The 26,205-nt window shown below is 36.1% G+C and overlaps 1 protein-coding gene across 1 annotated transcript in view; it reads left to right on the top strand.

Annotated features, from left to right (window-relative positions):
- Nucleotides 1–26,205, top strand: part of RALGAPA1 (Ral GTPase activating protein, alpha subunit 1 (catalytic)) — a gene marked incomplete at its 5' end in the record, with an annotated part of 121,440 nt that overhangs the window by 8,242 nt on the left and 86,993 nt on the right. Inside the window, 8 exon segments of the mRNA XM_009587432.1 lie at nt 4,797–5,005; nt 5,366–5,605; nt 7,833–8,024; nt 8,525–8,662; nt 10,886–11,034; nt 12,395–12,524; nt 13,298–13,535; nt 16,414–16,575. Coding sequence (XP_009585727.1) covers nt 4,797–5,005; nt 5,366–5,605; nt 7,833–8,024; nt 8,525–8,662; nt 10,886–11,034; nt 12,395–12,524; nt 13,298–13,535; nt 16,414–16,575 — 1,458 coding nt within the window.

Genomic DNA, 26,205 nt, shown 5'->3' with positions numbered 1-26,205 from the left:
ATCTTTCCATATAGAGAGTGGAATTTTAGGTGTTTGTTAAGCAAACCTAACTAGAGTGTTGCTCAGAGGTTTTTAGCCCATTCTAAACTAGAAAGTTGTTTGCAAATCTTTGTTTTGCTAGCTCAGGTTTGCATGCACCCATGCCCATGTTGGTTGTAAGCCAACAGAGTTCAAGACTCTTGTTTGCAAAGCAATACCATGTACACAGGCTTTAAGCTGCCATTTCATTACTTGAATAATACGGACACCTCACTGCACCACACTGTTGATGCAGCATCTCACAAGGATTAGTAGTGATCTCCAGACACAATTTCATATTCTAAAATCAAGCTGTCAGGGAAGTTTGTTGAAAAGGTCTTAGTTTCTGCCAGTCCATGTACATGTATTTGGATTGTGGCTTTCTTCAGAGATGGATGTTTCAAAACCATGTTCTCCTGCGAAAGACAAACAGTGGACCTTCTCATCTAGGGGAGAAGAAGCAATATAAATCCAGCCATAAGCAACAGCAGAACAAGAGTTGTGTGAAGATACTGAAGAGGTTCAGTGATAAAATAGCTACAAGAGGGATGGTAAGCAATGCTAAGAAAGCAAACCTACTGCTGCTTGACATCCTTGAACAAGAAATGTGGAAACAATATTTTCTCTTTCTATGAAGATCTTGGTTGAGTCTTTCACAGAAGTCTTACTCTAGTCGTCTCTTTCTGTGAACCGTAAACAAGAAACTTCCAAGGCCTTAGTAAAGAAGAGGACAATGGGGAACAAGAAGAAGAAATGGGCACAGATCTCCAAAACCACTGTCAGTGCCTTAAAGTGTGCGAAGTCGGCAACAATGATGAGGATTTTGGGAAGAATACAGTAATGAAAGCAACAGAAACACTGGTAAGTAGAATAGTCTTTTCTCCTCTAAGAAGTTCTTCTTTGGTGTGCATCTTCCCACCCTATTTGAAAATAATCCTGTGTCTGTTCTGTCAAAATTGACAGCATTTAGGCAGAAAACAGGGCAAACTTGGGCACTGAGCCTGCTACTAAAAACAGTTCTTATGCTAGTGGTGTAATGTTTTAGGAGAAGTCATGAGGTACAAATCAAAACAGTAGTTTTAGTAAGCAAACATTGATACAGGGCTTTACTGGAGATAGTATATTGGAATGAGATCTTTTTTTCTCTTTTTTTCCCCCCCGTTAATGGAGATTTTTGGGTAAGTATTGGTTACAGTAACAAGCACCAACATTCCAGTTACAAGAAGCTAGTATTGTGCCTCCACCAAATTCTGGCTTGAGTGTTACAGGCTTAGAAGAGAAATACAGGCTTAGAAGAGCCCATGAGATTGCTTTGTTTTGAATGTCATTTTAACATCTGTTTAGATGCTGTAAGATAGTCTTTAGAAACTGTTTAGTAAGAACTACAGATACGGCAGTAAGATTCCAAGGGTTTTGTTTCTTCCATCATAGTAATGTGCCTTTCTGTGCCATTTCCAAGCCATTTAGATGGGCTTCTTGATTTACAGGGAAACAATAAAGTGGGCTGTCCTACAGCTCTCTGCAGCTCTTCATTCCTTCTGAACCCTTTATTGCCTTAAAAAGTAATCGTGGTCAAAACTACAAGTGTCCACCATTATAACTGTGTTTTAGCTAGCCTTTTCGTTTTCTACCCTGTGTATGTCTTCCACCACCTACAGCTTCCTGCCCTTTTTGGCACTGGCTCACATCAAGTTCCCAGAGGGGCAAGGGTGGGGGGTGGGAAAAGCCCAAAACAGCTTTGGGAAGGGGGAAGGGAATATTTCCTTTTGTGCTATTTAAGCCAATCTAATAAGCTTCTGTTTTGCTTTGGTTTTACGTCAGTGTCCTCACCTGGAGCCTTGACACCTACTTCCAAGATGGACAGAAATTAAAAATAAAAGAAATTACTGAAGGAGGATACATTTGAGAAGCAGCTGCAGCACATAATACAGTTGAGAGGGAATAAAGAGAGAGGATGTTCTGAGAGGATATCATGAAACTACAGAAGGAAACAGTGTGCTGCAAAGACATGTTTACTGCATGTCTACTGGATGTCTTGTCCTTTTGAAAATACTGCCAGTATTGCAGCCTTCACGCCCTGCTAAATGCTAATAGATACCAGAGAGAACTGATTTTTGCATCTTTAAATACTGCGCTACCGGGCATTAGCTTCCTTTTTTTACTGATTGTGCTGTTATACATGCTTCTGTTTAAGATATATTAATTTTTAATTTTTTTACTAACCTGCTGTTTTCCACAGAATGAGAACAATGTACTGGTTTTTATTTGCAGTAAATAAACTCTTTGTAAGCTTTTTAAAAAGTCGTCTGTGCATTTGTTGCTTACTTAGTGGATGGTGTGCAAGAATCACGTAGTTTTTTCCTCTAAAAATAATGCTTCCATTAAAAATAGTGGATGTAACTTTAAAGTCTGTTCTGGAAACATTCCTCAGTTTAGCAGCATCATGATGAGTTTATCACTACTTTTGTATGTGGCTGTTGAAATGACACAGAGATATAACAGCTTGGATATCCTCAATGCTGGTGCTGGATGTTGTGTTGCATATTTGTAACGTTAACAAGGAAACCTTTACAGCAGTCTGACAGGTAGGCTGTATTCACTTCAAATGCCTAAAAGTATATATGGCTGTCATAAGTTAATTGCCTAGATAGTAGCTGATTATTTCTTCGCTGCTATCCAGATTTGTTCCTCCGGGATTATGATACCATAACCTGGCAGAAGTTATGCTGGGTCCCTTAAAACAACTCTTGACCTTGCATTAGGAAGATATAGTCAGGGAGCAACTTTATGTTCTTCAGCATGACTGATCTGCATCTTCTTTGACTCCCACCATTAGTATCTTTGAACTGCCTTCTGGCCTGTAAAACCATGGAACGTCTCTCTTACTCATGCACCGCAAGCTATAGAAAAGTTGAGGCAGTACTGAAATACCATCTCTGTCCAATCTATCACTCTCCATATCTGAATAGGACCATCATTTTTCATGCCTTCTCCTTCTTGTTTCTTGTTGGTTTTGGGGTTTTTTTTGTGTGTGCTGTCACCAGATGAAAATTGTGATACTGAAACACCAGCAGCAGGGTGTGTTCTGACAGCACATGTCAAAATCAGTCCTCAGACAAATTTTCATCTACTTTTTGTATCAGAGCAGATCTCATACTTGCCCTTCTAGAACTAGGAATAGATTTGGGACACCGCTCCCAGAGAAATGTCACTTGCACCTGAAAGTTTTGTAGCTGCTTCAGGTTGATGATTGGTATTGCAGAACTGTTCTGTACCCTGTCCTGGCTTGTGAAACCCAGAAATGACATTTTGCAGTGTTGAGTTGGCTGATACATGGCTAGAGTTGAACTGGGCTGTTGATATTTGTCCCTGCAGAAATGTGCATTATGCACAGTTTAAAAACTGTCTGTCCGTGTGTCCCTGCCCCAATCTTTGTAACATTTTTACCACATATGTCAATTCCATCCGCATTGAGTTATTAAGGACTGTCAATTTTTTCTGAAGCAGATTCAGGAATACTGATGACACTGTCAGCATCTTTGTCACTAGCACAGTAGAGAACCAGAAGAACTAAACAGTTCTGGACCATTGTGTAGAACGTGGGATGGAGAAAATGGATTTTTAGGTTATAGACCCCAATAACCACAGTTTCTGCCAGTTGGCCTGCTGCTGGGCATCATTCATTACATTCCCTGCAAGCTAGTACAGAAGCCATTGCCACAGAATCATCTTTCAGCTAAGTCATAGGAAGATGCATGTGCCCTTGCTCTGGCAGCAAAGTCCAGCAAAATTAACTAGTGCAGATGTGGCATTAGATGAAGCAGTGAAACTCTCGTGGCTTTGGAGCAGGATTTCTCTCTGTTTTATTCATCTTTCACCTATTGCAGGGCCAGAAGAGGCAGTGTTTATTGCAGCTGCTATTAGAATACAGTTTGGAATTAAAGCTCTCCCATTGTAGCCGTGATTAGATGTTGGGATCTGTGTCAGTAAAGAACTGATGACCCTTATTGCTAATTGTATTGCTTTATTGTGGATTGCTGCAGACCAACATAGAGTTCTTTCTAGGAATGCATTAGGAAATGTGGTGATCCCTTGCATCTGGACTGCATGTGCTTTTCCCAGTAGGTTTGATAGTAGGGGATAAGCGACATATAGGAGTCTTAAAAGGCTGTAAAATGGTATGAGTTACATAAATTGTTGCTTAGTAACCTAAACAACTATAAACACTTCTTTAAAAATTAAGAAATTTGACAGTATCTTAATTCCATATGAAAATAGTTTTCTTACATAGGCCATATTCTAGGCTGCTTAGCAGTTATTTTGCTACTGAGAACTCCTTTGTAGTTTTCAATGAAAGTGTGAAGTAGTGAGTTTGCTGAAGTTTATCTTTAAATACTGAGTATAGCATGTAGCTTAAAAAAAGCTGAAAACGGTGAAAAGAAATGTGTTTACTTGTTTAGAAAAAAAATGCAAGCAAAGGTGTAAGGCTATAGAAATCACTTTCAGATGAAAAATTAAAGGTTTTGCATAGCAGAAACAAGTTGCTGTCTATTGAACCAGCGATATTATCTCCCTCCAGGAGAAAATTACAGCCTTTTGATGTCTTATAGTCTAGTCTTGAAATTTTCTCTATCACGTCCGTTTTGGCACATCTTGGGATGAATATGAAAAAATAGCACCTCTGAAAGTTCACGTGTATTGGTTATGGTTTTAGGATTTCTTTCTTATATAGAACTTTCTCTCTGCACATATTTTTAAGATGTTGTGTTTCCTTACAGATATACCACAAATGAGACCAAAGCCACACTATGTAATGGTTAAGAAAGATGCTGAAACCAATGAGGCAATATATTGCACAAAGGAACCTTTTATTAAGGGTCGTGTAATTGTCATTCGATGGTTGGTGTCTTTCTGGCTTGAGCCAAAACCTCATACAGGACCTCATATTCCCGGGATGGAAGGAGAAAATGTGCCAAAGAATATTCAGGTAAAAGCAAATATTTAAAAAAAGTGTTTGTTTTCATGTTTTTGTCTTAATTGTTATGTCAGCAGTGTGCACTCCTCTGTAATTACAGCTAATGAAGAATTAAAAAAGGAATTCTAAACAAATTTTCTGCTTATGAATTCACTTTAAAAGGACTCGCTATGCTGCTGCTTTTTTTTCAAATTCTGCTATTTTGTTTTTAATCAAATGGACGTAAGAAGCCTTGAAATGCAGTGAATCGTATCTTTGGGTTTTTTCCTGAATTCTTTGTACTGTTTTAAATTCTACTGTTGTATAACTTAAATTGTACTGTTCAATTGTACTAAAAATGAGCTATGAAATATTCTTTAATTTTTGTTTCAGAGAGCAGCTGCTAGCATGGCTTCAAGGGAGGACAGCAAAAATGACAGTACGGATAAACAGGATAGAAATGCAGAGCCGGAACAATCTCATTCTAATACAAGTACTCTAACAGAGAGAGAACCAAGTTCTTCCAGCCTCTGCAGTATTGATGAAGACCATTTAACCGATATTGAAATTGTCCGGAAAGTTTTTTCTTCTAAAAGAAGCAATGTTAATTTTCTAACTGAGATTTTTCGACAGGTAAAGAACCCTCTTTAGAATGCAAGAATCTAGATTATTATATTGTAAATGATCATTATGTCATGGTTTTCTTTCAAGAGCATTTGCTAAGCAGAACATTATACAAATGTATGGGTTTTTTCTGTCATCTTGCCTTTAAGGTTTAAGAATTGAAAAGTTAAAATTCTGAAATATTTTCTGTGTAGAATATCCCCGGTTCCTGATTTTTCTAATTTTATTTCTTTAATAACCGGTTTGACAACATTTAACTTAGACTTTACAGTTCCCCATAGACAGGAATGTTTGATCTTTTTATACATCAATCCCGAAGCTATTAGAGCTCACAACCAAGCATGTTAAATAAGCCTCCAGTGGGAGTCTGCAGCTGTTAAAGAGCTGGTTTAGAAGCAATCGAATGTCCTTACCCTTGATAGTGTTCATCAGAAGAGTGGGACAGATGGCTATAGAAGGTAACAGCTTTTGCTTCTCATTTTACTGCAACCAGAAATGTTAGCTGAGCATACTCAAAATAGTGTTTCTCAACTGGAAACTATTAAACAAATTTAAACTGAGAACATATGCCAGAATACGGAGTCTCTATTTTAATGTGAAAATACATAACTTTGAGTTCAATGTGGGAGAATAAAACAAGACAGACATTCTTTATGCCCCATGCTATAGGTCAAAAGATGAAGAGATTTTTCTGAATAATAGTAAAGAAAAATATACTAAGTTTCAACTGAAATGCATGACACTAATGGCTTTAAACAGCAGAAAACTAAACATTTTAAAACTCCAGTGTATCTGGATGAAATGGATATTTTCAAATGAGGCAAATAAATGTCAGAAGCTTAGCCACATCCAATGTGTTGAAGAGCTTGGACACATTACTGAAGGAGATAAGAGTTACCCAAATTCAGCTGCTGCTCAAGGTCTTACGGAGTCTGAGACATTGGATGTAGAGTTAAATTATTGATGGTCTATTTAGAAAGTGCCACACCCAGTAAAAGAGACAGCAAAGGCAATTTTCTTTGTTCTTTTCACAAGCCACTCTGTGAGTTATGTAGATTATTTGGATTTCATGTGTGGTTATGAGATCTCATTTAAGTCATTGTTTAGACAGAAGTTTTCAGTGTAAGTTCATTTCTAATATGCCAGATGTTTGTAATGTTTCTAAAACATTAGGGCTAAGTTATTCCAGTCAGGAGGAGGTTTCAGTTCTACTGAATGGTGGGAAGATTGTCTGTGGAAAAAGTTTTATGCATTTTAGACTCCAGGGTACAAAAAATGTATATGAGCTTGCAGAAGACTATTAGACTTGATGAGTGCTAGTGTGTGACTGATGAACTTGTCAGTTGAATTTGTAATACACAGCAAAATTCTTTTTAGTGCGACGCTGCTATGAAATGTCCATTTCCAGAGAGACAACATACTGCTTGTGTCAAGTGGGCACTCCTTAAAGACATGGGCAATGAGTTTTCAACATTCACACCACGGACTCCATAAAAATATGTGTTAGTGTAGTTTATCTGTTCTTTTTTAAATGCAATTAGGGCATCGTCGTCTTTGGTAAATGTATTCATAGTTAGTTAAAACCTGCCTAATGTTAAAAGTTTCTGATCTGTGACTAGTTGTTAACCAGCACAGCAGATAGAGAAAACTTCCTGAAGAGGGCACTAATCAGCCATCAAGCTGACTCAAATGCACAATTTTTTGAAACAATAATCGTAAAGTCTTTTCAGGGAGTCATTTTTTATAAGGATACTGTTTTGTAAAATCTCATTTAGCTAAAAATAAGATACATGGCTACCAGTAATGTATGTCACTTGAATTTTTGTTAGTCATTTAGAACTGATTAACTCCACTCTTCCAAGTCCTCTGAAGTTGTAATAGAAACTTCTGCTCATTCGTTTTGCATACTTTTAATGAGCGTGTGAGGCTTAATTTCAGCAGGCTAGGTGTTGAGTAGATATGCCTGTATGGATTCTCATATCTCTGTCTTTGGCAGTGAAGTTTTCGGAGTACTTTCTCGACAAGTTTTCTTGTTAAGACATTTTTTTCATGTTTTTAGTTTACAGATGAAGAAAGTAAGCAAACATTTAGGTTCAGGAGTAATTTATTTGTTACGATCCTACGGTGGCTGTATTTTTTTTTCCCTCCTTATCCCTTAGAACCTGTATATTATAGAGCCCAACTTGATTTCAAGTATTGTAACTGGGTTTTTGTTTGTTTCTTTTTCTACTCACAGGCATTTCTGTTGCCAATATGTGAAGCAGCTGCCATGAGGAAAGTGGTAAAGGTGTATCAGGAATGGATTCAGCAAGAAGACAAGCCTTTATTTATGAAAGAACCTGAAGAAATAATGCATTGCACAACTTTAGATTGTGATGAAAGTGTTGTTGACCACAATTCATCAGAGAAAGCAAAAGAAAGAGAAGAGGTAAAATATTGTTGGTTAATATTTGTGCATCTTTTGGGTACGCTAGTAGACAGAGAGGTGCCCTCCTCGACGGATTGTATGTGGTTTACTTTGATGTCAGAGCATCTGTTGGGGAAAATCAATGGTAATTAAACAATGCATGAATGGGCTACCAATTTGATCCATTATCTGTAGATTTTTGATATGTTTAGTTCAATTTAAAATTTCCTATAGTTTTATGAACTGTTGTCAAGATGTGGATTATACAGTATACCAACCTTCAGCTGTGTAAAAACTATATACAAATACAAGGATGAGGAAAATGGTAGTTATTTCATCCAGATACTTCAAGATAATTGTTACGAACTTCTTAAAATATAGTTGTGCCTTTAAGATGCATCTTAAACATCTGTCTACCATTGTTTATTATTTAATATCTATTATATCCTTTTTCCTTTAATATAAAACCAAAATATCTGTCTAAAAATCCATGGGATTTTAAGAAAAAAAATTTTTTTCAGGAAAAAGGGATGAACTCCAGTCACGTTAGAAATTCAAACTGGGCAAGAAATGGCTGTTATGAAGACACCTTGCATAAAATGTCTGAAATTGATTCTGAAGAGCAAAATGTACGAGCTGGAGTACAGTCAGTATTGCAGGTATGAAATAGACTTGATACCTAATTTTCATCCTAATAATAAAGCTCTTGTTATCAGTACATGAAGAGTGGAATATAAGTGCAATACTCTTGCAAGGGAAACGCATGCTTCTTCAAAGCATCTCTGAATTTTTCAAATTATTTTAGATTTTAAAAGCATGATGATAAATATTGTTAGAATAATGACAGTGGTTCACTATATCTTTATTGACCTTAAGTAGGACAGTGTATACACAAGTGTTGGATAACACAGTAAAACAATCTTTTAATTTTGCATCAAGACATGCATTCTGCTCTGCATTGTATCACAGAAAAAATAATTCTCATTTGAGTGCCACATCGTCAAATTATTCTAATTAAGTGTTTAATGAGAATGCTTAGAAGTTTTTTTCTTTTGAGCTGTTAGTCACCACACACAAAATATCCAAACCTGCAGTTTTCCTAATCTGAATGATAAGGTGTACAGGGATATTTTCTCATCTTTATCTGAATTACAGATTGGATGAGTACATAAGTGTTTGAAAAATTTGATCGGACACCACAACTCTCTACTTCAGTGATATCCTGAAGGAATAGGAGAGTTGCAGAAGTTCCCGAACAGAAGTTTTCTAACTGCTTCTAGGAAATTTGGCAGAGTAGAAATTGTGTTAATTTCAAATGTTCGGCAAAAAATGCTTTACTGAAGTTGAGGATGTGGAAAATCAAGTATGTATAATTTGAGGGTCTTTGAAATGCTTTTAAGGTCATATAAAATGTGTGCATTTTATGTATAATATGTGCATGCACATATATACATATAGGTGTGTATATGGCTGTAGCTTCTGTAATCTTTTATCCAGAAGAAAATTGATTCTACACAAAATAAAATAAACGTGCATTTGCCACTCCACCGCGTGCACTTTTACCATGGGTGACCATGCTAATTAGAACTTACTATTTTAACCACAGCTTGAATGATTTCCTGAGTAGGGTTTCCTATTGTGCTGTATGCTGTTACATATAGAAATAAACTTTATAACTGAAATCACTTTTAAGTTCAAATATGTTACAATAATTTAAGCTTCCTAATCTTTGTATACAATGACTATTTAGATTATGAAGTGTTTCTGAGGAAAGAAACAGTGAAGTATCTTTATCTGTTCGCAGTGTATTACTAAGGTTTACACATCTGAGAATGCCTGGGAGATTCTTCATGTTGAAGTTTTTTAGACAAAGGTTCATTTGACCAGCAAATACCTTTTTTAGCCCAAAACGGAGTCAAGACATCATTCTAACCCAGTACCACATCTGAACTTGAGAGGTTTCCTGACTTGGAACCACACTTGACTTTTTCTGTGAATCAAGAATCCAAGACTTGTCTGGAGTTTTCTTCCCATTTAATTGTTGCATAGACTTTTTTCTAGGCACTTAGAGTAGGGTAGGTTCATTAGTTGAGGCTAGTGAGTGTGAAGTTGCATACTAATAGTTTTTAATTATTAAAAGCCAAAGCTCTCAGTGGAGGGAAATTACAACTGTAGAACTAATGATTTCCTGTGCATTAAGAAAGACAAATAAAAGTTAATTGGAAATCTAGGGCTCACCGTGATTCAAATACTTCCTAAACTTACATAAAAGTATAACAACACTTCAGTAGTAGCTCCAGTAACTCCTACAGTGTTGTTGCCTACTTTGTTTTCATGATTTTCATTCTGAAAGCCCTAATTCACTGTCCACTGAAGTCAACCACTTTGGAGAAGGTATCCTGTTTCCTACTTTTGGTAAGCCTTACTGATCACAGTGGCATGAATGCTTTAGTTTCCCAGAACATAATACAGGCGTTGTCATGCTGAAGCACACACTGTGTACCAGGACTGTTTCCAGTAGTTTAGCATATATTATACTAGTCAGTTGCTGTCTTACAGGTGGGACTTCTGTGCAGTGGACTTCTTTACTGGGACATTTTTGTCCATCATATTAAAATAATTGTATTGAGTAGTTTGTTGTACTATCTGTCTATGAGATCAAAAATATACAAATATGTTTTATAGGAAAAAATGGGAAAAAATCAGTCTTGTTGTTGCTTTATCATCACATCAAGCTAACTTATATTTAAATACATACTTCTGAGTGCATATGCAGCCTTTTCTGTAAATCATAGATTTTGTCTTCCTGTTTACTGTCAACTGAACTGCTGAAAACATCAAAGTGCTTCAAGCTCATAACATCCACTCTTTTCTACTTGCAGGTTTTTATAATAAATTCTTCAAATATATTCTTTCTTGAACCTGCAAATGAAATTAAAGCTCTGCTGGATGAACACACTGATATGTGTAAACGCATTCTTAATATCTACCGTCACATGGTAGTCCAAGTGACTATGGACAAGAAGACATGGTAAAATGCTAATGCTTTTATCTTAGATTATTAGTTCACAAGATTAATGTGAAAGTTTACTTGGTAGTAAATACAGTAGAGTGTTATTGACTATGTGAACCAGACTGAGTCACCATCCCTGGAGGTATTTAAAAGACATCTGGATGTGGTGCTTAAGGGCATGGTTTAGTGGTGGACTTGGCAGTGGTAGGTTTACGGTTGGACTCGATGATCTTAAAGGTCTTTTCCAACCTAAGTGATTCTATGATTCTATGAACTTTAACATCACAGACAACTTACCACAGAGGAAGAGATTATCTGCTCTGTTAAAGCCAGTAGTAAGCACCTAGTTAATTTGAGGCAGCTTAGCCCTCAGTGAAGATAAAAGTAAGCTAGGATATAGACTACTATTAAGAAGCTACTGATGACCTTTTTCCAGGGCATTTTGCTCGTGTCAAAGTGCTAAATATGGAAACATATATGAAGCTTCACTGCCTTATTTGAAAATAAACAAAAGATAAGCATGGATAACTATTATAATCAGATGTGGGTTGCTCTTGATCTGTAATTGCGTACAGGAGTCTGTGTGCTGTTTAACTGTTTTGTTCCTTTCCAGTGCTTAAGGTACCTAGCAGGTACAAGGGACCCATTTTCAAAGTAATTTGTATTATTTCCCCCTCTCCTTTAAATAGCTGTCTCTAGTGAGGTAGTATATTGCCACTATTCTCCATTGCAAGGAAGCAGTAGCAAGGGGATTTCAAATGGTTGATTTCCTCCATTTTAACTTGACTTGCATTCAATCTGTCACTAGTATTTCCTGAACTCTGGGTAGATAGAGCTGGCATTACATGTCATGTGAAGCTTGTCTCCTCTTGTGAGGAAATAAGGAGTCAGTTCAGGGCTAGCCACTGGGAAATTTGGGAGTAATAATAGAAAACAGATTCCACTAGATTAGTATTTTCTTCCCCAGTTTCACATCACTGTAAGGAAGTAACTCTAGACTGCAATGGCAAAGATTGTGCCACACAAAATAATCAGTGAAGTATGTTAATGATAATGTAACATTGCCAGAACCTGTCATTTCCAAAGCTCAGTTTGGAAATATAATTAAAACTGCCTGTAATTTCAGGCCATTGAAGGTGATAGCACTTGAATTACCTGGCAGAAGATACTAGAGGGCGACAGGGGTTCCCCACTCTTAAGTGTGAAAAGAAGATTGGAGTAATTTCTTTTGCAAGAACCAAGTTAGGCTGTTTGTAATCATTATGTCCTGTTTGGAATGTGTTTGAGCAAGACAAGCTCGGTTATTATCTGTAAAAGTATCTTGGTATATACAGAAGTATAACAAAACGGTAACTCCAAGTTTAATATTGTTTTGCAGGGAACAGATGCTACTTGTGTTGCTCAGGGTTACTGAATCTGTGCTGAAAATACCACCCCAAACTTTCTTGCAGCATCAAGGAAGAAAAAACTCCACTTTAGCTGGAAGACTTGCAGGACCTCTTTTCCAGGCAATTAAATATAAATTCACTTTAATTAATTCAGCTTAATTTTGACCAAGAGATTAGATGCAACAACCACTGTTGGCTGCTTTGTCATTTTAAATCATTGATCATGTTACCCAGATAATGCGAACAGTGTGGGTTAAAGAACTGGCTACATTTGTTACTTTCTGTCCTGTATTTAATGACACCATGACAATGGTTTTTGGGGTACCGTAAAATTTAAAAATTCCCGTCCTTTATTTCAGTTGGGATAACTAGCAATGTGTGCAGTTTTAGCCTGCTTCCATTGCAAAATTAGCTCAAGTCAGCACAAAGTCTTCTGTGCCATCCATGCCTAACCAACTGATTTTTTTATTCCTTACAGTAAGCTGTAGCAGATCCTTTCAAAGTTTACAGTTGCAGGTGCTGTTGCGGTGGCTTCTCTGTAAATAGGATCTGTACAGTCTCTAGATTCTTCAGTAGGAAAAAAAAAAAGGATACACAAGATAAGAATGTGATGAGAACTAATTGAGAACAGTATTACAAAACTCTCTGGCAAAACTTGTAAAATACTGAAAGATCTTTCATGTATCAAATCAGTTCTTCCTGTATCTAAGTCAGAAGCCCATGTTAAAATAACACTTGATAATTCATGAAAAGTCTGTGTGTACTGGTGAGGAAAAGAATGTTGGGACTACACAGAAATTTCTGTGGCAGTTAGAAACTTCTTTTTAAGCAGTAACATTTGAATGTTGTCATCTTATGTTCAGAACCCAACTTTTCTCACTTTATTCTTTTAGACTCTTATAGTAGCTTGGATCAAAGCAAACCTAAATGTGTACATCTCTCGAGAACTTTGGGATGACTTGCTGTCTGTAATGTCATCGCTGACATATTGGGAAGAGTTGGCCACTGAGTGGTCACTGACAATGGAGACACTAACTAAAGTATTAGCTAGAAACTTGTATAGCCTGGACCTCAGTGACCTGCCATTGGATAAATTAAGTGAGCAGAAGCAGAAAAAACACAAAGGCAAAGGTAAGACAACACTGTACACACATTGTTTGAATTTGAGCTGGGATAGTGAGATGTTGGGCACAGAAGAATTTTGGTGTAGCCTTCTTAGTACACCTAATTAGGCATCTCTATCACCTGAAATAACCCAGTTTTTTTAAGATAAGGCTGCTTTTTAAAACCACCACAAAATTCAGTCCTGCAGATAGTTGGGCACATATGGAATGTAGTTCTTAAAGGTGTGTTGAATTTAACCTAAAATGTTACACTGTAATGGGTTATGCCTTTCTCTTTTTATCAAAACAATTAAATAGTTGAGTCCCAGTCATAACTTCCTGAAAGTAACAAAGATTACATATCTGGTAAAAATTAGCCAGGTAGGAAGTTAGCAAAAATTAGCTATTGCAAGCACAGTTGGAATATTGATCCTGAAGTCCAATGAATGTTGTTTAAAGATGGAATGTAAGATGGACGTAGTTTTGTTTGAGTTCTAATTCATCACTAAGCCATGGTGAAGACAGGTTTTATCGAAGTGACCTTGTTGGACTATTTAAGAGAAAGGACACTTTTAATAATCCGTATGAATGGTACCAGATTCCTAAACAATGCAGGAAATACTCTGTAGGACATAATATGGGGAGAGGAGGTGGCTACTTGCTTATAATGGTACAGTTCTGGAATTGTTAAGGGACAGGAAGTCTGTCCTCGTGGATGGAGTTCTGGACTGAGAGTTGCAAAACCTGGATTCTCTTCCCAGATCGGAGACTTTCTGCATGTGACCATGAGCAATCACTTCTGTCTTTGTTTCCACTTCTGTAAAACACGGGTAACGATACTGTTCTCCTTTAAAAAGTGCTTTGAGATCTAATAGTGAGAGGCAGGATTATATTTAGGGTGAGTAATAAAGATGAAAAAAAAGTGTAATTTTTAGTCTACTTTTAAATCTCTCTGTGTTCTGATTGATGTGGTTCTCCAGTCAAACCTGAGGGAAGGTATTTCCTACAATATCCTAGGGTTTGTCAGGGAGAAGTAATCTGTGTGGATGTTCACTTCCCTCTCTTCCTCTCTTAAAGAGGATGTTCCTGTAGGCTGTTTTTTTGCTAAAAACATTTCACATGCTTCCAAATTTCTCATCTTGGGCAAAGGCATTATTCACACTTCTGTTTTGTTCTTCTGGTGTGTGACAACTGAACAAAAATACATTTCTCTGTAGTTGACCCTGAGAGGTTGTTCCAGACCATGCATTTTTGTTTTCCTATGCTATACAACTTTCTTCTTTTTCTTGCTGTTGTGGTTTAACCACAGCCAGCAACTAAACATCACACAGCCACTCGCTTACGCCCCCCCTCCAGTAGGATGGGGGAGAGAATCAGGATGGCCCAAGTAGGAAAACACACGGGTTGAGATAAAAACAGTTTAATAATGGAAATAAAGTAAAGTAGAACAGTAATAATAACAATGATAACAACAACAATAACAGAATATACAAGGCAGGTGATGCACAATGCAACTGTTCACCACTCACCAACCACAGGTTGTGAATGGGGGCAAGAGCCATCGCTCCCCTCCCCCCCCCTTTTTTATACTGAACATAACGTCACATGGTATAGAATACCCCATTGGCCAGCTGGGTCAAACACCCCGGCTATGCTCCCCCCCCCCGCAGCTTCCCCTGTGCTTGGCAGAGCATGAGAGGCTGAAAAGTCCCCGGTGCAAGGACCACCCAGCAACAACCAAAGCATCAATGGGCCATCAACGCTCCTCTCATACCAAACCCAAAACACAGCACCCCCAGCCCGCCAGCTACTGGGAAGAAAGTTAACTCTGTCCCAGCCGGAACCAGGGCATTTGCAAAAGACACAGTTTAAAAAAAAAAATAGTAGTCTGATGTGAGATAAGAATGAGTACAGTTATTTGAACATAGGCTTAAAAAACATTTTGAATCACCTGTATCACCCATACAGAGCCACATGAGAAGAGTTTATGTTAGCCTTCAGTAATAGAGTTCCAGAGAAGGCTTCCGTTGTTAAATGTGAGTTGCAGAGTTAACTCCAGCTTTGGAAGTAATAAATATCATACAAATTATGCCAAATTTCTTTGGCCCTGTTCATTTACTAATAATAATGAACATGTTGTACTAGGGCTCACTTTACGAGAAGATGCCCTTTTAATGATTGTAATTGTTTATCAAGTATAATTTTGGATTATATGAGTTTAGTGCGGATAAGGAAATACATTGCAAATATTCTTTAGATCACTTTTTTTTTTACATAGAGTTGTTTTTGATAGTTCCTCATATGAGCTTTATTTACTTCAATATAAACATCAAATCTGAATTTGTTTCATCTTTTCTTAATCTGAGTATAGTATTTTTTTGTGAATTTCCAGAGAGACTTGTTTCCTGAGCCCATCATCCCATTTTTTTGCTTTTGCATTCGGTATTAAAATATTTTATCATCTTTATTTCATGTTCCTCAAATGTCACGAAATTATCTGGAAAACACCCCACAATATTAATGGTCTGTAACATATGATTTTGTGTGTCTTGTCTAATAGGAACAGCAAAGGAAAAGTTTCTGTAGTTATACATTTTTATCAGGCTACAACCTTTGTAAACCCAGTTTTCTTGCGGTTTTGCACTTGATTGGTCAAAAAAGAAAATCACAATAGTTTAATAGCACCAACACTTCTGAAAAAGTGTGAGTATCCCTCAGTGTTAATGCTGGCTGAGTGGGTTTATATATTTAAAAACCAGTAACGAGCTGTTCAGCTTTTAAAATCATGCTTGCTTTGTTAACTTAATTTATTCTATCCATCTTTAAAACTCTGTGAAAAAACACAACTACAAATATCTGGTGATACCAGAAAAGAAGTGAATAGATTTGCAATTCTATTTTTGCAGGAGTTGGGCATGAATTCCCAAAATCTTCCGTTGATAAGTCCTTTTCTAGAGGCTGGAGCCGTGATCAGCCTGGACAAGCACCAATGAGACAACGCAGTGCTACGACCACTGGCTCTCCAGGAACAGAAAAGGCAAGAAGCATAGTACGGCAGAAAACAGTTGGTACGTATCTGTAAAAGCTGATGTAAGTGACATTTGAGAAAGGGTAAGGAATTAATAACTGACTTTTGTAGTGACGTGGATAACTTCTTTCCACAAAAGTATGCCATCTATAATAATTAGTTAAATATGTAAATTACGCAGCCTTATGTGCTTTAGGGTAGCTGAATAGCTTGTCGTTACTAGAATTGCAGTTACTGCAAATGAAAGTAATGCAGTTGATGATTGAATTCTTAATGAGTTTGGTCACATGCTTAAGCTGGATTGGAAAAATAATACTGTTGTTCGTATATGAAAGAGAAAAAGGCTGGAATGGTTTGAGCAATGGTATGGATAGGTGGGTAATAGAAGGCTTTTTAAGTGTGTGTTTCCATAAACTGTGCATAAAACAGGTTGAGTATTTTCCAGTTGTGCAAAGAAAAGTGTGAGAAATATGTATATATCTGCATAGTTTATAAAATGTATTGTCTTTTACTGTTCCCTGTATCTTGCATTAATGAAAGATTGGCACATATGTGTGCAATTCTCCGTTTCTGAAGCCATTTATTTCTCAACTTCATTACTTGCAGATACTCTTTCCTGAGTTAGAAATGAGTGATGCTAAACAGTGCTTTAGTGAATTGCTCAAAAGAAGACTCATTTATGTTCGTATGATTTGCTTAGAATATCTTAACATGAACTGGACTACCAGTTTCTTTACTCTGTTGTCTCATCTTGATGATCTCAGTGCTATCCTTTATGTGAAGGAAAATTAAGCTGATTTTACTTTTTTATTTAAAAGAAGACCCTTTTAAGGAATCTGCCTTGCTTTTTTACTATCTCTGTAGTAGTAATGGCTTCGGTCGTTGTGTGTTGTTGCTTCACTGATACTTCTTGGAAGCAGGTACATTCTGACACAGTTTTAGAAACCAGGGATGCATATTGGCAGTTGAATATATAATTGTGTTAGCTTTTCAGAAATTAACATTTTCTTTCTCTTTCCAAAAATATTTGCAATTAATTTTTTTAAATCACAGAGGTTATTTAGCCAAAGTTTTTATCTGAATATTCTTCAAAATTCTCCACCTTAAAAAAAATTTGTTTTCTCGGAAAGCTTTTGTTGGTGTGGGAGAGTTGTGTCTGTACTGCTTATAGAACAATCGTGAGAAAATGAAGTCAGTACTCCAAAACTTCCTGTCTTTTTCATGCATTCAAATGCTACACAGCTTTTCTTGTATTTCATGCTGACAGCACCTAGTTTGACTAAAGTTTTCCTTATGGATCACAGATACTTTAAATGTAATTTCTGCTTCTCTGTAGGTAGTCTCTGATTAACTGTTGAGTTGTTTTTGTTTTAAATCTTAATTGTCTTAACAAGGTAAAGCTCATGTTAAAATTTCTCCTTCCCAAATTGTTAATATTTTAGATATTCTGTCAGAAGGTTATGTTGTTTGGTCAGTTTATTAATGGTTTTGTTTTGCTGCTATTTGAAAAATGGCTATTTATATGATGTTAGCCCTAAAATGACTGCCATTTATTCTAATCAAGCTATATATTGACCTGGTTAGCAGCAAACTAATCTGATTTTAGTTTCACTGTACTTTAGCTTCCATGGTTTTGTTCCTTTCCTCCAATTATCTTACATATTTGATACTAATAAGCCAAGTTTGTATTACTGTAACCAGTTAAAATTTCAGCTCTATTCGTGTTGTAGAATACCGCCTGTGGACAAGCATCACAGCGTTAGTAGGATGATTGTAAAAGATGAAAAGCCCAAAAAGAGTTGCCAGAGCCAGAATGCCAAACTCTTTAGTTTTTTAAAATGTTAATGAAGAATATGTTACAAAAGCATGTCTTAACTGTCTGCGAACAGTTGCTTGTTATTGTCTCTCAGGTCTGCTAAGAGAGCTGTTCGGATGCTTCTTAATCTGTGCCAGTTCACACAGGGTCACATAATTAAAAAACCGCTTTATGGTCACAATAAGTAAAATTTTCTGTAGAACATTTTGCTGGTCAGATCTTCTCCTTCAGTTTAACATTAGCTCCACAAGCTAAGTCTGGAATTGAGTCAGACCTCAGATACGTTGCATGATATCTGATATGTAGCGTATTTCCTTTGATTGTGAGTAATACACTTTTTATATCTGAGTAGGGGGGATGTGCATGTTGAATATTTTATGGTAAGAAAAAGCTGGGGTTTCTTTTTCATCTGTTTTATGTTGTACACATTTTGTGTACATCTGTGCACCTCTATTTTTTGAGCCATCCTCATGCCAGCACACATCTATTGCTGCACCAAATTTGTGTGTATGTGTGTGTGTTACTCAAATAAAAATCACAGCTTTTCTGATATGCAGTGTGCACATTTTTAGCCTGAACTTATGTAAAGTAATTTTTGGAAAAGGGCCTTTAAACATGATATGCATATGGGTTGAAAAATCTTCTGTAGGGCTAGATACAGAATTTGTGGCTTAGGTAGCAGATTCTAGTCCTATTAAAATATGACATTAGAAAGAATTTACTAATCTATTGTTCTGTTTTTGTCTATAGACAACAGTGGAAGGTTTTAAGCTGTCAAATATCTAGTCCACATTCTGGTATTAAGTCTGTCTCTACTTAACTACTTAATTGAATGTGACACATCTTATTTAAAATAATTCACTGAGATCACATTTTCTTTTTACAGCGTCTCAAAGTTAATTTTGCTTTCAGTAATCATACACTGCAATTTTTCCTTCAAAAGTTTCTGTAAAATTTCCACCTTCCAAATTGTAAATAGGTTGTTCTGCCCCTCCTTGCTAGTATCAATGTAATATGGTGGGAAGATCCTGTCAAATTACAAGGGAGACTTCATGTTAAAATTTGTAATCAACACAGTATCCAGTCTCAAAAGCTTGGTTTATTTAGAATCGTAGAATCATTTAGGTTGGAAAAGACCCTTAAGATTTACTATGTAGCTTGTTATTTTTTTCTCTTGCCTACATTCATTCGAAGATGCACAATGATGAATGTAATGCATCTAACTATTACTGTATCCTGAATTTTATTATTGTATCTCTTAAACAAAAAGATGTTAAAGCCTTATACATAATGGCCTTTTTTAAAAAAATTGGTTTCTGTCTTATAAACTAAGTTTAATAGAGAATTGCTTCAGTCTTAAAACATCTGTCTTTCTGAATTGTTTTTTCAAACTGGTGTTAAGATTCCACTTAAGTTGTGCTACATTTGTCAGATGTGTTTTCTGCTCTGTGTACATTGACCTACCCAAGTTATCTGCATGTTGCTGTTAGGGACAATTCTTTAACCTGATTTAGAAGTGTGATGTGCTCAACTTTCACTGCCCTCCATTCATGTACTTCTGATTCCTATACAGATCAGGAGCACTAAGATTCTAAGTCTATATTCCATGTTGTTTTGAAAACATATATAGAAGAGTTCAAAGACTGATTAAATACTGTACTGACAATATTTATGTAAGATGCACTGAAGTTTCCTTAAAATAAGTTTATCAGCAACTATTTTAAAACAAGCTATCAAATTTGCAAGAGTTTGAAAAGGAAGCTGCTTGAAACAATGAATATTACTTTTTGAAGAACTTAAAGTGTACTTTGAGATTGAATGCAGTATCGGTTCTTGCTGTGTCTTACTCTGGCAAAGAAAAACAAGTGTCATAAAGATTCGTTTTAGATCTATTGGAAAAGCTGCAGATATAACCTTGATCCCGATGCCACAATTCTTATGTAAGTTTTCCATTCTGTAGGATTGTTGGCAGGAGATGAGATATGAAAAGTGAATTAGGACCAGTTTAGCAAGATTTATCCAGTATTGATTAAAAGCCAGACCCTATGGATAAGAAACAGTTTAATGCTTTTTGTTGTCAAACCATTTCACTTCAGTCACTTCATTTTTAATGTGGAACTATAACAAGTTGTATTGCAAATTTCTCCACACAGAATTGGTCATTTTCTCCTTATGCTTTTGAATCTCTTTTGGAGAATCTTGAATTCAAGAGTATGGGTATGTGTAAAATTCAGAGATACTTTTTCAGGAGTAAACCAAAGGAAACTAGAAAAATGCAAATGCCGTGTAAGTTGCTTTTTCTGTTAAAAAATTTCAAGTTCTGAGTGCTTGTGGAGTGACTTTAACTTTGATTTTTCAACCCCTGATGCAATAGGAAAAAAAGTGTTAATTAGTTTCTTGATTTTGAATGCAAAATCTCTGTAATCGTCATAATAAAGGCATTGTTGCTGCTTTACATAAAAGTTAAAAACTCAAAATGTCTTACATGTCCACTGATTTTTTTCTTTCTTACAGCTCTGCCAATATCTGCCGTGCTGAAATGTTTTAATTTTTGAATTTTCTTCCTTTTTATCTTTGTTTTCTCTGTTGCTGCTTTTTCTGTGACACAAGCCTTTCATTATAGTCACTCTTCTTTTTTCCTTCCCCACTTCTTTCTTTTCCTTTTTAAAGCCATGAGAAGCCGATCCATTGGTGAATGTGCTCTGCCATCGGCCTATATACGCAGTGCTAAAAGTGCTCCTGTTCTGATCCATACTTCCAAACCCTTCTTGCCTGATATTGTTCTCACTCCCCTTTCTGATGAGCTTTCAGGTAGTGCCACCTCTGCTAATTTCTGCACTCCCTTTATCACTTTTTTAAACCTTCTGCTTTCAAATTCTGCTAAATCATTAAATTTTTCAAAGTAAAAATACTTGGGGGATGGGGGGAGAGGGGAAGAGATTAAGAATGAATATTTTGAGTTATGTAAAATACCATGCTATTTTGCAATTCATTCTGGAACTGCTGGAAGTTAGTGCTGTGCCAATGTTTACTATCATAAAAGTGAAAATTAGTGAAATCTCTTGCTTTTTGAATTTACTGGTAAGCAGTAATATAGCATCTGTTTACCAGAGAGTACAACTAATCTAAAGTTTTTATTTGTGATGAGGGAGGGAGGGAAAGGAAGAACACAGTTCTATTTTGACTTGCCATTTACATCTTTTCTATGTAAATTTTTGAATTCAGTGTCATAGATGTTGTGTGGACAACGATGATAATGATGTACTTTAGCTCCCACAAAAAAAGAATGTCTGAAATATATGGTATCGTATAATACACTTTACAGTATGCCTGTTTTTCATTAATATATAAAAACAAAAAAAAATCTATACTGTTTGGAATTCTGAAGTGCTGTGTTTTGGTGTTGTTTTCCAAATGGTCCTTTTTTTACAGAGTTGTAGTTCTCCTCAACATTATGTTTGGTCCAGCAGGGTGGTTGGCTAGAAGTTTGACAGTAGCTTTCTTTGGATAATTTTCTTTGAACAAATAGGTTCAATTAGAATTAGCACAGATTTTAAAAATGCATGCATGAAAGTTTACAGATAACGGGTTTTTTTTTCCTGTGCTCCAGCTATTACATAGGTGTAAATTAGTAGCGTGTAAGGCTGACAATCATGCTATGCCTTTGTCTCAATGAGTGAAAAAAAAAATGAAAGCACAATGGGAGGACTATATATATAGTCAAAACTGTGTACAAATCTGAGGACTAAATGGCAGTAATTTTTTTTTAATGGGAGATACGTTCTTTTTTTTTCTTTTCTGTCTCTCCTGTCTGCCTTTGTTATCCAAGAAGTATCAAGAACTGTATTTTCATAATTGTATTTTGATGTGTGTCCAAAATTAAGTCTTCTTGTTGTGAAACAGAAACGTGATGCCTTAGTATTCAATCCAAAAACATAAATGGAGAATCAGGAAGGTTCAAGGAACCCACTCTATAGATACCAGACTTTCACAATGAAAAATTATAAAGTATTTGAATGCAAATCTTAACACCACAAACAAGGAATAATAAAATACAAATTATATGTAATAAATTAATAAATGTATGAGTGCAAAGGATATCTCTTCTGAGATATAAATTATTAGAACTTAGAAGATAGGGTTTTTTATAGGAATGATACGTGAACAACCTATTAGGAAATAGATCTTACCTGGCCATAACATTGTTGGAAATAGTAAATTCTTAATGAAGATCTTAAGTGCACCTGCAGAAGGGATTGTCACAGTGAACTATTATTTTGTCATATAGTCACTGATACTTAATTATCCTGTCTTAAAGAAGGCAAAAGTGCTTTTGCAGTCAATTTTATCATCCATGTTTCTGAAAAGTCCTGGCTTGCATCTTTCTTCTAATGTGTCCCAAACCTGATGACTCTCTTGCTATTAACCTTTCTGTTGATACTCATCCGATACAAAAACTGCAAGACCAATGTAATTCTTAAAAGTGAAATAATTTTACAGACCTTTGCACTTCTAACATAGAAAAAGTCCTAGGTGCTTCCTGGTTTTGGTGTCTTCTCCAACAGATGGGTGTTGAAATAGCTTTATGATGTGCCCAAGAACCTTGAACATTGCCAGAAAACTAAAAAGCTCTATGAAGAAAAGCAAGCCGTTAGAGTGTTGATGGGGAAGTAGCAGAGTGAAGGAAAAACTATCCACCGGATCAGAGTGCATTTTTAATTTTCCGCATTTTTTATTGTGCGCTTTCTCTCTTCTTTATTTTTTTTTTTAAACATGGAACTTTATCATTTTCCTTGCCTTTTCTTCTTACAGTAAATATATTCTTTTCTGAAAGCCTTCTGTGTTCGGATGTGCAGCATGTAATTTCGGAAGTAATCAAATTGTTTCTATCATAAGTGTGCTTTAGGTAATGAATGATGTTTAGCTTGCTGTGACAGCCCTTCCTCTTATTTTACGATTATATGAATATCCTTGTTATCCAAACTGACTTTCAGATCCAACACAACTCAAAGGAGAGGATATTTCAAATTATTCCAAAAGAATAGGATGCCCTAATCTTAAGTTTTCTAAAGTAGTATTCAGCTCCTTTTTAGCTGTGAAACTTCTCATTGAAAAATTGACTCACTGAACACTGGTGAATCTTGACAGGTAGTCCAAAAGAAAACATTTATGCCAAAACCTTTTCCTTGTGTACAGTACAGTATATTAATTTTCAAGAGGAAGGCAGAACACCCCACTATAATTTGTTATTTGTTGAGACATAATGTTTGTGCTTAAAGATCAGTCCGTAGGTTAACAAAATCTATTGCAAAAGCTCAATATTGACATCTAGTCATCTAGCATCATAGAGGATGTTTTTCCTAAGATTGTAATTCCTTCATGTAGTTTCTAAGTTACACTGTATTTCCGTGTGCAGAATATTTGCAACTTTTCAAATAGGATCCAGAAAGTGGAAGTGGAGATTTATGCTTCAAGGTGTTTAGTTAGTAAAGTGATTTGGTATAGTGCAATTGTTGCAAATCTGCAATATTTCTAAAAAGAACTTTTCTTTTAGAAAAGAACCTGTTAGAATCATAGGAAATCCAGTCTTACGCATTTACAGGAATTCATGCCTGCTCCTATTGAGGATTTTCAGGTACAAGACAGCTTGTGAAAAAAATTGTCGGTGAGATGTAGGCAAGATTCCTGGAAGCAATGGGCCACAATGGCAGTCTAATGAATTGCAGATGGGAGATTTTTCCTTATCCAATGGGACTAAGAGAGTCAAAGGAAGTATTAACATGAAAGGGGGACATATATTATGCCTTTACAACCTTGCTCCCTAATGAGTAAGTAATCATTAAGATGAAATACAAAGAAATCATAATTGTAATGTCAATATGGCTGTAATTACTCTATAATCCCAGAAACTCACAGAATGAGTGTGTTTTTATAAAAGGATCGAAATGAAAGCTGAGAAGCAAAACCTGTTATTTTGTCTCCGCTTTCTGAACTAACTTTCCATGATGAAATATAATCCTGTCCCAATGTTATATGGGAATCTTCTGTTTGCACTCATGCTGTCTTGCCAGAATGTGTCTCTCCATGAGTTTGTATTTTAGCATATCTGTCTCCCGCTTGGTGCTGAAAAACTACCTTTTCTTTCTGCCCTCTAGCAGAAAAAGAAGAGGTAAGATTGATTTAAGGAAAGTTGTGACTGGGTGAGATTGGCTAGAACTACCAATTTCAATCTCTTCCTCACTGTAACATAAGAGGAACCAGGCCAGCGTTTCTCCTAAGTACGTGCAGTGTGTCAGATACACAGCCTACTGGCGCACAATTGCAATGTAGTTAGTGAAAACTCCTTAGGAATTGATGGTGTCCCAACTTGACTGTATTATCTGTGTGCAAGGGTGAGCTCTGGTTGTGAAGGAGCTGTTTGTTTGGGTTTTTAAACATTGTCCGTATTTTCAGTGCTGTTATTGCAATAACAGTATATTTTGCATTTCCTTAATTTCTTCCTCTGTTCTACAAAAAAGAAATCTCTGTTGGCACAAGCACTACTCGTTTGTTTAAAAATGTTTGTGTACTTGTATATTCTAGTCATGCGTACGTAAGCACCCAAAGTTAATACTGGATCAACATTGAAATAAATCTAGCTGAATTTATTTCAATGTGTGGAGCTGCTTGGCGTGCATTTGGAGTTCTCCATCCAGTAATTTTTAACATCCTACAAAATCATAATCACTGCATGCATGCACAGTATGCAATCCTCAGGCTGCTGCTTTAGGTAAGCTTGAGTTTACAAAAGGTATGAAAGATGCATATTGAGGGCTCAAGATGAGATCGGTGCATCATAGTTACATATATTAATCTCATATATAACATTATGATACATATTTTTGACTGAATACTGTGGTCCTTTCTTTGCAGCTGTAAGAAATAGCTTTGAGAACTATAAGCATAACCTTTGTTAATCTCTGCCTCAATCTCTGCCTCTGAGTCAATAGAAAGTTTGAAATAACAGTTCCAACTAGAGAGGGATACCATTCATTTCAGAGGGTGTTCATTCATATAGTTAGTAAGTTGAACAAGAACGATGAGAAATTTGTTGCTTATCAAAGCTGAAGAGGGTGGAAAGGGATAATAAATTGTGCTGTATACGATGATTTTCAGTTCATGTTTATTTTCTGAAATAGCTTGGACATCTCCTCTCTTTTTCCAATATAGACCTCTCTATTTCTTCTCTAATAGCTTCTTTACAGTTCAGTAAACTTTGTATCAGGCCAAACTTTAATTTTCAAATTTTAATTTCTCTGGAAAATTGAGCATGGAAATAACACTTTTCATCTTCTTCCAACACATACATTTAGTTAAGTACAGATGTATCTCATTCCTCCAGTTTGTATGCTTTGCTCAGAAGGAAAATATGAGAAAATTCAGCTCCAGCTCTAACATTCTCAGAAAAGTGTGAGCACTTTAAAGCACTTTTAAGGTGACTTCAGATTATCATTATTAAATATTACTGAAATAGGTATAGAGATCCATGAAGTAATAATTTGAAATATTTATTTTGGCAGTAACACATCAGATTTAGGGGAGGGAAAGGAGCTTAAATTTTGTGCTGATTTTAAGTAAATTCACCATTGCAGTCCTGAAGATAAACCCTCTAGGTAGAACAACAAGGTAAGTCTGTTTATTGTGGCAAGTAACTCTTGTGGGTGTTCTTTATTGTTATTCCTGATTTAAAAAGCATATCTACAACTTTTTAAGTGGTAGGTAGTAAAAAATAAATTTGGGGAGTAAGGGAAAAAATACTTCGTAAAAAGACAGTAAGGGATAGCTTGAATTCTTGCAGTTAGTTGAATTGTCTGT

This window comes from Fulmarus glacialis, unplaced genomic scaffold, assembly GCF_000690835.1.
Source record: "Fulmarus glacialis isolate BGI_N327 unplaced genomic scaffold, ASM69083v1 scaffold10161, whole genome shotgun sequence".
Lineage (NCBI taxonomy): Eukaryota > Metazoa > Chordata > Aves > Procellariiformes > Procellariidae > Fulmarus > Fulmarus glacialis.
This window is presented reverse-complemented; position numbering and strand designations above follow the sequence as displayed.